This window comes from Megascapheus bottae, chromosome 14 (genome assembly GCF_031878675.1).
Source record: "Megascapheus bottae isolate mThoBot1 chromosome 14, mThoBot2.hap1, whole genome shotgun sequence".
Classification (NCBI taxonomy): Eukaryota; Metazoa; Chordata; class Mammalia; order Rodentia; family Geomyidae; genus Megascapheus; species Megascapheus bottae.
The window spans coordinates 48,552,277-48,564,242 of record NC_143522.1 but is presented as its reverse complement, the minus strand read 5'-3'; the positions used below and the strand labels follow the sequence as shown (position 1 = coordinate 48,564,242).

At 42.8% G+C, this 11,966-nt stretch overlaps 1 protein-coding gene across 2 annotated transcripts; it reads right to left on the bottom strand.

The window, feature by feature from the left end:
- Positions 1 to 7,770: 7,770 nt before the first annotated feature.
- Cfl2 (cofilin 2) lies at positions 7,771 to 11,945 on the bottom strand. 2 transcript variants are annotated; one of them, XM_090345186.1, is made up of 4 exons: positions 11,831 to 11,945; positions 10,126 to 10,433; positions 9,941 to 10,017; positions 7,771 to 9,857 (listed from the first exon to the last, which is right to left on the bottom strand). In XM_090345186.1, the coding sequence occupies exons 2-4, from the start codon at positions 10,383 to 10,385 to the stop codon at positions 9,745 to 9,747; spliced, it is 450 nt and encodes a 149-aa protein (XP_090201312.1). In that variant the 5' UTR covers positions 10,386 to 10,433; positions 11,831 to 11,945; the 3' UTR covers positions 7,771 to 9,744. The 2 variants fall into 2 exon arrangements, with proteins under 2 accessions (XP_090201312.1, XP_090201311.1); XM_090345185.1 differs by lacking the exon at positions 11,831 to 11,945 and adding an exon at positions 11,442 to 11,510.
- Between the last annotated feature and the right edge of the window lie 21 nt (positions 11,946 to 11,966).

Sequence of the window (11,966 nt, the reverse complement as noted above, 5' to 3'; positions counted from 1 at the left end):
TTTGAACCTTGATCCTTAGATCTCAGCCTCTTGAGTAGCTAGGATTACAAGCTTGAGCCACCTCACCCAGCAAAGATAATGTTTTGAAAAGAAAAAACAAACAAATGTCAACAATCCTAACAGCCAAATTTTCTAAATAACAGTAACAACTTTTCTAAGTAACTTCCCCTTTGCATTTAATTGTAACATTAACTATATTCATCAAGTCTTGCCAATCCTACCTCTCAGAGATACCCCCCGCCCCCCCCCTACTGTCTTCACCCAGGTCTCCAATTTCTTCCTTCTATCCATACTCACCATGGTCACAAAACCACCACACTTTGCAATTAACAATGCTCCTCAGCACTCATGGCTTCATGTTTGCCCTTATTAGCATGGTGTCCAGGGCTGTCTCATACCCTTCTCTCCCGAAGTCTCCTCCCAATGCTTCCTGCTTGACTCAGCAGCTGTGACCAACTCTTCTTCATGCCTGACATGGCCATTCTTCTTCCAGAACAATCCTTTCCTAACTTTTGGGGAATTCTCATCAGACCTCACAGCCCAGCGCAAACACTTCTCTAAAGCCATCCTAAATTCCAAGTGAGTCACTCTCTTCTCTCACAGTAACAAAGCACTGTACCATAATTTGTTTGCCCTTTCTATGTGATAGTAAGGTGTTTGTTGAACTGACCAGTTTGATCTGCTGATGTGAGGAGCTTGGGAAGGGAGATGGGATGGTTCCTTGGTGATTCACAGTGGCCAGGATGATCAAGTTTCTCTACAGTAAACATAAATCTTTCCTAGCTTTAATCATGAGGAGTACCAGAGCCTCTTGGAAAAGTATACAAAATTCAAGCTGGTTAACTGAAAACCAATGAGACAATTAGCCAATATTTATTAAATGATATGCACCAGATTAGTAAATATTACTTTAAAAATCATATACAGAATGCTGTGGCTTAAGTATAAAACATATACCTTCTAGTTTTATTCGAAAGATAGGGACAAAGTAGATTAGAAGACAGTTTTTACCCTGTATATCAGGAATTGGCATTTACTAAACTTTACTGTTCAAGTAAGAGGAGAAAAGTAGAGCTTTGATATACTGGAAACTTATTTTGCAAAACAGTCATTTGGGGGAATAAAATTCATGCAAGGGGTCCTTATTCAGTCACACTGTAATAAAAGTAGGTTGAAAGCCAGACACCTGTGGCTCACACCTATAATCTGAGCTACACAGGAGGCTGAGATCTGAGTATCACAGTTCTTTCCCCTGCACACACACACACCCGCTTCTCCCCCCCCCCCCCCCCGCCCCGTCCTGGGGCATGAACTCAAGGCCTAGGCACTATCCCTAAGCTTCTTTTTGCTCAAGGCTAGTGCTCAGCCACTTGAGCCATAGCACCACTTCTGGCTTTTTCTGTTTATGTGGTACTGAGGGAGCGAACCCAGGGCTTCATGTATGCTAGGCAAGCAAGCACTGTATCACTAAGTCACATTCCCCAGCCTGAAATTCCATCTTTAAGAACACATACATGGGGCCGGGAGTTTGGCCTAGTGGTTGTCTAGCATGCATGAAGACCCGGGTTCAGGCCTAGTGGTTGTCTAGCATGCATGAAGACCCGGGTTCAATTCCTCGGTACCACATACATAGAAAAAAAGCCGGAAGTGGGGCTGAGCCTCAAGTGGTAGAGCTCTAGCCTTGAGAAAGTCCAAGGACAGTGCTCAGGCCCTGAGCTCAAGCCAAGGACTGGCAAAAAAAAAAAAAAAAAAAAAAAAGAACACATACATATGAGGAAACATAATGCTACATTGGAAATTTTTCGTTTCTGTTGAAAAAATAACTAGGTGAAAATGTATTCCAAATTTTTGTTTTACTAATAAACTATTAAACTGTGATTTACATGAAGTAAAATGAGCTGTCAAAGACCAAGAGTTATACACTGTTGAGTCTTGGGTGAAGTATAATCAAGGCTGAAAGAATGAATGAAGTGGTAGAACATTGAAGTGTGAGGTCTTGAGTTCAATCCTCAGTATTGGAATAAAGAAAAACTAAGCCAAGTTCTCAGTGGTTTATGCCTGTATTCCTAGCTACTCAGGAGTTGAGATTTGAGGATCATAGCTCAAATCATGCCCCAACAAGAATCTGTAAGATTTTTTTTTTGGCTAGGATCTATCAACTTTTTTTTTTTTTTGCCAGTCCAGGGCTTGAGCTCAGGGCCTGAGCACTGTCCTTGGACTTTCTCAAGGCTAGTACTCTACCACTTGAGCCTCAGCACCTCTTCCAGCTTTTTTCTATGTATGTGGTACTGAGGAATCAAACCCGGGTCTTTGTGCATGCTAGGCAAGCACCCTACCACTAGGCCAAACTCCTGGCCCTGGTACTTTATATTTTTAAAGATCACTGTGTTATTAGTTTATCTTGTTTCAATAATCTTAAAAATGGATTGAGAATATTCCTTCACTCAGTAATAGAATATCCTTCATGCTCTTTCAATGATACAGGCATAATCAAAAGAAAGTTATTTCTTTAAATACTGGTATTTTAGAAGGCTCACTGGATGTAGTAGTCTCTTTTTGAGACTTGGCTACTTTATGTCTTATTAAAACATAAAACCAAACTCCAGAAGCTACAGCAAAGTCCTCTAGTCAAAAGGAGTAAGGTTTATCCAGGCTCATGCCTGTAACCCTAGCTACTCAGGAGGCTGAGATCTGAGGATCCTGATTCAAAGTCCAGGCACTAAAGACACTAAAGACCGTGAAATTCTTATCTCAAATTAACTATCAGAAAACCAGAAAGTGGTGTTGTGGCTCAAGAGGTAGAGCGGTAGCCTTGAGCTGAAGAGTTCAGGGACAACGCCCAGGCTCAGAGTTCAAGCCCCATGGAAAAAAAAAAAAGACAGACTAAGGTTCATGTGCTCAGGTGTTGTGCATCAACCTTTCATCACATCTATTCATTTCTTATACCAGTTGTGATAAAATCTCTAAGTCTACATGAGATGAAAAGCAACAACTGGAAGTAGAGCTGTGGCCCTTGGACCAAAAAGCTCAGAAACAGTGCACACATGCGTGTGTGTGCGCGCACACACACACACACATACACACACAGAAAAAGAAAAGCAACATCTGGTAGAAACTATATTAGCAAATATATGCAAGTATTCATAAAATATATTTGACAATAAATCATAAAAGTCTAAGGAAAACTTATGCCAGTCTTGGGCTTTGTCCTGGGCTTTCTCAAGGCTAGAGCTCTACCACTTGAGTCACAGCACCACTTCTGGCTTTTTCTGTGTGTGTGGTACCTGGGTCTTTATGCATGCTAGGCAAGCACTCTACCACTAGGCCACACTCTCAGCCACCAAAAGCTGATCCTTTTTTTTTGCCAGTCCTGGATTTGAGCTCAGGGCCTGAGCACTGTCCTTGGACTTTCTCAAGGCTAGAGCTCTACCACTTGAGCCTCAGCACCACGAGGAATCGAACCCAGGTCTTCATGCATGCTAGGCAAGCACTTTAACCACTAGGCCAAACTCCCGGCCCCAAAAGCTGATCCTTTTGAGGTAATTATTCTTCTTTTCTTTTGGTTGGTCATGGGGCTTGAATTCTGGATCTGGGTGTTGTCTCTGAGCTCTTCAGCTTAAGGCTACCGCTCTACTCCATGAACCACAGTGCTATTTCTGGTTTTTTGGTAGTCAATAGAAGATAAAAAAAACCTCACAGACTTTCATGCCCAGGCTGACTTTGAACTGTAATCCTCAAATCTGTCTCCTGAGTGGCTAGGATTACAGGCGTGAGTCACTGGCACCTGGCTAGGTAATTACTGTTCTAGGAACTATCATTCCTGTACTTGAAGAGGCAGGATGATCAAGGGTTCAAGGCAAGCCCAGGCTACGTAGCAAGATACCGTGTCCAAAAACAAGCAAACTAAAACACATATTTTGTCAGAGCCCCCAAAGCTAAAATGCTAATAATTATATAGCTAAAATTAATAAATGACTTGAGTTCTCAATACCATTTATTCTACTGAAGTATTACAGTTGAAAGTCTATCCCTGATAAGGTGACCGCGTCTTCTGACTAGATTGGGTTAGTCCTTGCTAAAGCTAGTTGTCCTCACATAATTACTTTTCCATCTCAAATATTATCCTGGTTTGGACCACACATTTGAGAGTTGACTAGTGAGCACTTACTATGTGTGTGCCAGGGATATTCCAAGTGTTCATTTATCCTCAAGAACTTATGAGAGGACAATCTTTCTTTCTTTCTTTCTTTCTTTATTTATAACAGTCCTAGGGTTTGAACTCAGGGCCTGTGTACTGTCTTTGCGCTTTCTTCTTAAGGCTAGTACTCCACCACTTGAGCCACAGCACCAGTTCCACCTTTTCTGTGTATGTGGTACCCAGGAATCGAACCCACAACTTCGTGCATGCTAGGCAAGCAATCTACCACTAGGCCACACTCCTGGCCCAAGAAAGGACAATTATGCTCATTTAATAGATGGAATAATTCAGGGTCTCATAGGTTAATTTGCTTAAGATCAGAATACTCAGCTGTTGTGATGCCAAAGCCCTAGAAATATAGCCCTCTAGAGGCTAAGGCAAGAGGATGAGTTAAGAGGGAAGCCTGGGTTGCATAGCAGACACTCAAAGAAATAAACAGAGAAAGGTAGGAGAACACAGGGAGATACCCAAGATTCTGGAAAGTACTCATATAATCTTTGTGAAAAGTGCAGGGCAAATTACTATCTTTTAAAAAAAATGAGACACAGGGACCGGAAGTATGGCCTAGTGGTAGAGTGCTTGCCTAGCACGTATGAAGCCCTGGGTTTGATTCCCGGGAATCACATACACAGAAAAAGCCAGAAGTGGTTCTGTGGCTCAAGTGGCAGAGTGCCAATAAAAATAAATAAAGATATACAAAGCAGTATGCCAGTGACTCATGCCTGTCTGTAATCCTAGCAACTCAGGAGGCTGAGATCTGAGGATTGTGGTTCAAAGCCAGCCAGGACAGGAAATCCAGTGTATGAGACTCATCTCTAATTAACCACAAAAAGCTGGAAGAAAAGTTGTGGCTCAAGTGGCAGAATGCTAGCTTTGAACACAAAAGCTCAAGAACTGTGTCCAGGTCAAGTTAAAGTCCTAGGACTAACAAACAAAACAAAACAAAACAAGAACAGAAACAAGAAATACATTAACTCACTATGTCACAATGCAAAATCAAATAGTAAAAAGTGTCCTGGACTGGGATTAGCTTTGCTACTCAATAGCTTGGATGTCCTCAGATGTAAATATGGCTAGCTACTAAAAGAACTATTGAAGCCGGGCACTGGTGGCTAATGCCTGTAATCCTAGCTATTCAGGAGATCTGTGAGACTCTTATCTCCAATAAACTACTCAGAATAAGCTGGAAGTGGTGCTGTGGCTCAAGTAGTAAAGAGCTAGCCTTGAGCACAAAGAGACTCATGCACAGACTCATGGTCAAGTTCAAGCCCTAGAACTCGCCAAAAAAGAACGAGATCACTTAGAATTAGATCTGAATCCATGAAAAACTACATAAATTAAGAGTGTTAGTACTGAAATCACAGATTTTCAAAAATATGGATAAATATTTGAAAACATTAGCTTGCTTTTTTACTTTTATTTATGAATTAATTTTTTGCCAGTCCTGGGGCTTGAACTTAGGGCCTGAGCACTGTTCTTGGGTTTTCCTCAAGGCCAGTGCTCTACTACTTGAGCCACAGCACCACTTCTGGCTTTTATCAGTGTATGTGATACCAAGAAATCGAACCTAGAGCGTTGTGCATGCTAGGCAAGCACTCTACCATTAGGCCAAACTCCCGGCCCCTGCTTTCTTTTACTTTATTTCAAAATACTTGCGGGAAAAGACTAGTTATTTGACAATTCATGCATGAAAAAGACACTGAGAGTAAGTCATCATGTACAGCAACTCAGAAACCATATCCTGTTCACATTTGACAAACATAACAATTACAAAAGCAGAGGCTCAGTGATTTGTAATAAATCTTTGTGCTGGTCTTGAGGCTTACTAGGGCCTGGGCACTGCCCTGAACTATTTTGCTCAAGTCTAGCACTCTATCATTTAAGCCATAACTCCACTATTAAGTCTTTTGGTGGTAAACTGCAGATTAAGAGTCTCCTGGAGGGATGGGAATGTGGCTTAATGGTAGAGCACTTGCACGAAAACTTGGGTTTGATTCCTCAGTCCTACACAAACAGAAAAAGCCAGAAGTAGAGCTACTGCTCAAGTGGTAGAGAACTAGCCTTGAACAAAAAAAAAAGCTCAAGGACAGTGCCCAGGTCCTGAGTTCAAGCCCCAGGACTGGCAAAAAAAAAATTTTTCCTGGACTTTCCTGTCTGGGCTGGCTTTGATCCTTGATCCTCAAATCTCAGCCTCCTGAGTAGTTAGGATTACAGGTGAGAGCCATTAACAGCTAGCTAAACCCTATCACTTTTTGCGAACTTTAGGACTACACTCAGGACCTTGCACTTGCAGGGAAGTGCTCTTCAAATGAGCTAAATCCCCAACCCCTAAATATTATTTTTAATAGTTAATTTACCTACTTAACTACTAAGGATTAATGGTATGAAGATTACTCCACTTATATAGCCTTTTCCTGTTTTCACAAAGCATTTCCATAGCTTATGTTCAGCAATTATACACCATAGACAGATATTATCATTCCCATATTATGAAGTAATAAAAAACTGAAACTTAGAGATTAACTTGTCCAATTGCATTACGAAAGGGAACTGAAGTAGAGAAAGAATCTATATAGAAAGAACACAATTATTTTGGATATCCCAAAAAAGAGCAGAGCCTCAAATTTCTTGCTTGAGAGAAAAAGACCAACTACATAAACTAGTGTCTGAAAAGCAATACTTGGTGGAGCCTGTCTACACATCCCCTGGAGCTTTTATATTGATAGAAAAATGAATATTCACGTTTTCATCTCCAACTGCTAAAGTTGTAAGCAAAAATGGGTTCAGTTAGAGTAGAACAAGATTATCTTAAAGAGGCATACTTAATGGAACCCTCTCCACAGCTTATTACTGCTGAAATTATTCCTTAACAAGAAAATGCTTTTCAAAGAACATTCTCCCAAAGTCCATTTGCTAGATCTCAATTAGATACTACAAAGGACCTATATCAGAGAATCTCAAACCTAGCAAGAGGCTTTTTCTAAAAGCACATTAAAAACACAGTACTGGCCAAACTATTTTAGGTAATAATGGGAAATGACAGCTGATAGCCAGCTTAGAACAAATGCCAACTGTTCTCCTGTCTGAAAATGGTAAAACTAATTATTGTAGCATAAAAACAGTCTGTGAAACAAGCATATCAACCAAAATACAGATACTGGTGCCTTGTTGATCTGTAATATTAAGTTTCAATGTTCCAAAGTATAAGTAAACACACCTCAACAGTTTAAAATATTTTCATGTTTTATTTTTTTTAAACATTTGTGATTTTGCAAGCTAGCGGTAAAATATTGCCCTCAATATTTAGCACCTAATTAGCACCGTATGCTTTTTAAAGCTAACTGGAACATTGTTTCATTGTAAATGATTGTAAAATAAAGATGATCATTTCAAATGTCCAATCATGAATTAAATCACTATCTTTGGCTCTATGTAAGATGCATTTTTCAAAGATGAACTATAATAGTATCCGTTTGTCAATCTAGCTAGTCCAAGTATCATAAAGTAGTACTTAATCTCTGAAATTATTGTGTGGAAGTTGAGAAACCATTGATAAAGACAAAAGATATAACTGATTTTGAAACAGGCCTTTATATTTTTAGAAGAATGAGTAACTCAATGGACAATTCCCTTGGTGCAAGTATCAGTTACACATATGGTTCAGTGTATGCATTTTATAAAGCACTCTCATGCTTTGCTTATTAGAGTGGCCTTATCAAAATGCCCAGGACAACTCAGAGACAGCTGGAAGCCTGAAATAAAATTGCTCAATACAAAAAAGATCCCAAGTCATACATACACTTTTCAATAGAGGCCTAGACATTTAACTCTTCTTTTTAATGTTCTTATCTGAACAACTGTCCTAAAGTATAAGGGAAAAAAAAAATCTACTTTCACATATTTAGAAAAAACAAAATAAAGGACATTCTCACTTTCCATTTTCTGATAATAGAGTTCTTCAGAGCTATGGGGTTAAATTCTGAGCCACAATTGAAAGCTTACTAGCATGTCTGTTTTGCAAACCAGTAGAATCAAGTCCAGTTTTGCCATTTGTGGATAACTATGACAAGATACAAAAGCATGTGTTTGCCATAAATAGCTCTGGCTAACAGCAAACGGTTCACACTGAGGAGATCAAAATCTCTATAAGGAGAGCAATCTGGACCACAGCCAAATCCCACTAGGAATGGTTGAGAATTCAACACCAATTCCTTTTGAAAAATATATGAAGAGACAGTAGATGAACTATACATTCCTCAACATCAGAATTATTAAACTTTGAAGGACATTTTACAAATTAGTTCCATTATGACCAAATAAGCAATAAAACATTCTGTTTTTACAACTATTTAGAAATGTAAATGTGAATTTAAAAAAAGCCTATCTTAATTTACCTACAGAACAGAGATAGTAAAGAGTATATTTAAAAAAGTGTCAAAGTAAAAAAAAAAAAAGCCTCCAAATTAACACATAAGGAAATAATCATGTTTATAGAAATGTCACTCTAATGATTGTATTCCTCTATTAAGTGACTTCAGGATAGAATATTTTAATCCAAACAAATCCTGTAACTCTAGAAAACATCATGCATGAATGCTGTACAAAAAAATTCTCAAGTGACTAGTGCAGAAATTAATAGCTGTTTACCCTAAAAGTTGTTTCACAAAAATTCCAAGGAAAACAAGGCAACCTTCTGTAATATGCCACCATTTTTTTTTTATTGCCACGTGGCCATTTTTGTGAGGGTGAGGATCTGATCTCAAAACAATGTTCCATTTAAGGCTCTTTAATACAGAAATTGCCATCATGACTGATATTCAAAATATCCATAGTGTTGAAAGACTCATTTGGTAAACATAAAACCTTTATACTTAATTCAGTAGTGTACACTCAATGAAAAACAAAAGGCATTAATAACAGCTCTCAAGAAGCTATGCAGGTAACAGGAATGAACACTGAGGTACTAGGATAAATTGATGACACAGTTAATGAACTTAATTGGCATTCCTTTTAGGGGATTCAACTCAATACAAAAAAAGTGCTTTTAACGCATAGTGTTATATCTGTGCTGCCATGTCACAAAAATAGGCTGGCCAAGGCAGGCGAGGTGTATGAATGCTCCAGCGCCTTACAGAACTGCAATCAAGTGCAACTATAAATAATACTGAAAAAAGTTTACCATCTGACCAGTGGATAATACTTTCAAGGCAATTACTTTGCTTACCCTTTGCAGTACTCTAAGCTATTCACATTGACAATCACATTCACTGTTCTGCTTGCTGCTGCAAGGGATGCATAGAACCAGTTGTTTTGGCTAAAGTAAGTCAAAGGCATTCCTTGGGTTCTGCATAAAAGTGACTGTATTGGACAGTCTAATGGCAATCACTGACAGGCTGCTTAAATGAATGGTCTCTCCTTCATTCATTGTGTTGCAAGGGCCCAGTGGAAAGGGGGAAAAAACAAAACACAAAACCTAATACTATTCCAATGGACTGGGCTGGAGAAACGAAAGCCCCTTAAGATCCAGATGGCACTTGAGTATCATTTTATAATGGTTTTCCTTCAAGTGAAACTACTACATTGCCTCCCAATTTCTCTCCAAGTGTCGAACGGTCCTTAATATCATCCAAGCCATTTACTTGCCACTCATGTTTAATACCTAAAAAGAAAAAAAAAAATTCCATTACCTGCAGATAATTAGGAAGGGGTAATTTCTCAGCACGAAATACGCAATGGCTATACCTGTAAATTTCTTTTTAATGGCATCTTTAGAGCTGGCATAAATCATCTTGCTTTTTAATGGTGCACTTTCAGGAGCCCTATTGGAAAGAAAAAAAGGTTGAATCTCATTTATTTGAAAAAACAAAGGCCAAACCGACTATGATAATAATAATCCTTGCATTATTTCTTCTTTTGATTTTACACACCAGAATATAAATACTAGGTCTTCTTTCTTAGACTCTTTTGTTTCGTATGTGGCATCGTACAAAGCATATCGGCAATCATTCAGAGGTAGCAACTTCACAAAGGATGTGTAGGGGTCCTCTACAGTCTCACCAATGTCACCCACCAAGATCTGCTTGGCTTCCTCTACAATGATTTGTCTTTTGTCATCACTTAAACAGAAGAGAACAGCTTTCTTTCTTTTTTTGATCTCCTCTTGTGTGGAAGATTTCCTTACTTTCATATCATTAAAAACTTTGATGACTTCGTCATTCACTGTAACTCCAGATGCCTGGAAAAATCAACAACGAACAGGAATTGAGGACAAGGCCTTTGATTTTAACCAACATTCTTACTTGCCGCGAGACAATTAAAAACTGCACCAGGCCGATGCAAGGAGTCCAGACCCGCATGCCGCCACACTTTCAACTATTTGCCTATGGATGGATCCTAATTGAAACTGCCCATTCATCCTTCCTACAGGGGCGCGGAGAAAGACACCCACCGAAGGGCGGGTGGGGGGAGGGGAGGAGGGACGGACACAGCTTGTCCCATCCCTGGGATGTTTCCTATTTCACTGGGTGATGTCAGAGCTTCGGGAGCAGCAGGCACAAATGCCTTCTGTATTGTGTCAACTCTGCGGGGCCAAAAAATAAAATAATAAAAGAACGCTTTTGGATTTCGGTGAATGCTTCCACTTTTTCTTCTTCCCTCCTTCCTTTCGAGCCATCCTATCCATAGCTGCCTCCTCCTAGGGAAAGGGGATGAAGCGGAAACTCCAACCGCCCACGGCTACCACGCCGTCCCCCGTGCCGGGTCCCAGGCAGGTCAGTCACTTTCCAACTAACGGGCCGGGTGTGAAAGAGGGAGGGAGCGACACCCGACCAGACGGGCAACCACACGCGCCTTCCGCGGCGGGCGCCTTCCCGGGAGACGGCCGACCTCGCCGGCCCCGCCGGGCTGGAGGGCCGCCCACCTGGCCGCGGCGCCCCGAGCCGCCCGGCCTCGCCAGGCGGAGGGCGCGCGCCTCGGGGAGCCCCGGGAAGCGCCGGGCCAGGGCGGCGCGCGCCCCCCACGCCGCCCCCGCCCCTCCGGCGGGCCGCGACCCCCGCCTCCGCCCGCCCGCTCCCAGGAGCGCCAGGCCCGGGCCGCCGGCCCGGGAGCGCCCACCTCCGAGGCCCAAAGCAGGTTAAAATGGCGGCCTCGGCCCCCGGACCGGGCCGGGGGGCCGTGCGGGACCACGCGGCGGGCTGGAGTCTCCGCGCCTGACCGTCTCCCGGCCGACACGCGGTCGCCTTACCATAGTGCCCGCGGCTGTGACTGCGGCGGCTCGGGCTGGGGCTCGGGCTGGGCGGCACGGGGAGGTGGAGGAGGAGGAGGAGGAGGAGGAGGAGGAGCGGGAGGGCGCGCAGGCGGCAGGCGGCGAGTGCGGGGCACGCCGGGAGCTGCGGCCGGGGGAGGCGGCGGAGGCTCGGGCGGGTGGCGGGCGGCGGGAGGGGCGGTCACGTGGACACGCCCGGTCCCGGCGCTCCGGCCCGCGTCCTCGGCCTGACCCCGAGCGCACACCCCCAGGCCCGGGGCACCGGGGAACGCGGGCGGGAGCCCGGGGTGCGGCCTGGCGGCCTCCTGCGCGCCAACCCGGCCCCCCGAGGGGCCCTGCCCGCCCGGGTGCCCCTCTCCCGCATTCACCTGTGCCCGGTGTTCACCAGCGCTTCCCGGGCCTCCGAGCTTGCGGGAATTCTCTAGATTTCTCCTTCCTCTGTGAAGAGAAAGTGATTTTAGAGACTCAGCCGAGCAGACCTGGAGTGATACCAGAAAAGAGTGT

What these genes read in the sequence shown, in the direction of transcription:
- Cfl2 (XM_090345185.1), bottom strand. An exon ending in GACCTAGTATTTATATTCTG is followed by an intron (nt 10,018 to 10,125) that starts GTGTGTAAAATC and finishes TCTTTCCAATAG; the next exon opens with GGCTCCTGAAAGTGCACCAT. An exon ending in CATTAAAAAGAAATTTACAG is followed by an intron (nt 9,858 to 9,940) that starts GTATAGCCATTG and finishes TTTTCTTTTTAG; the next exon opens with GTATTAAACATGAGTGGCAA.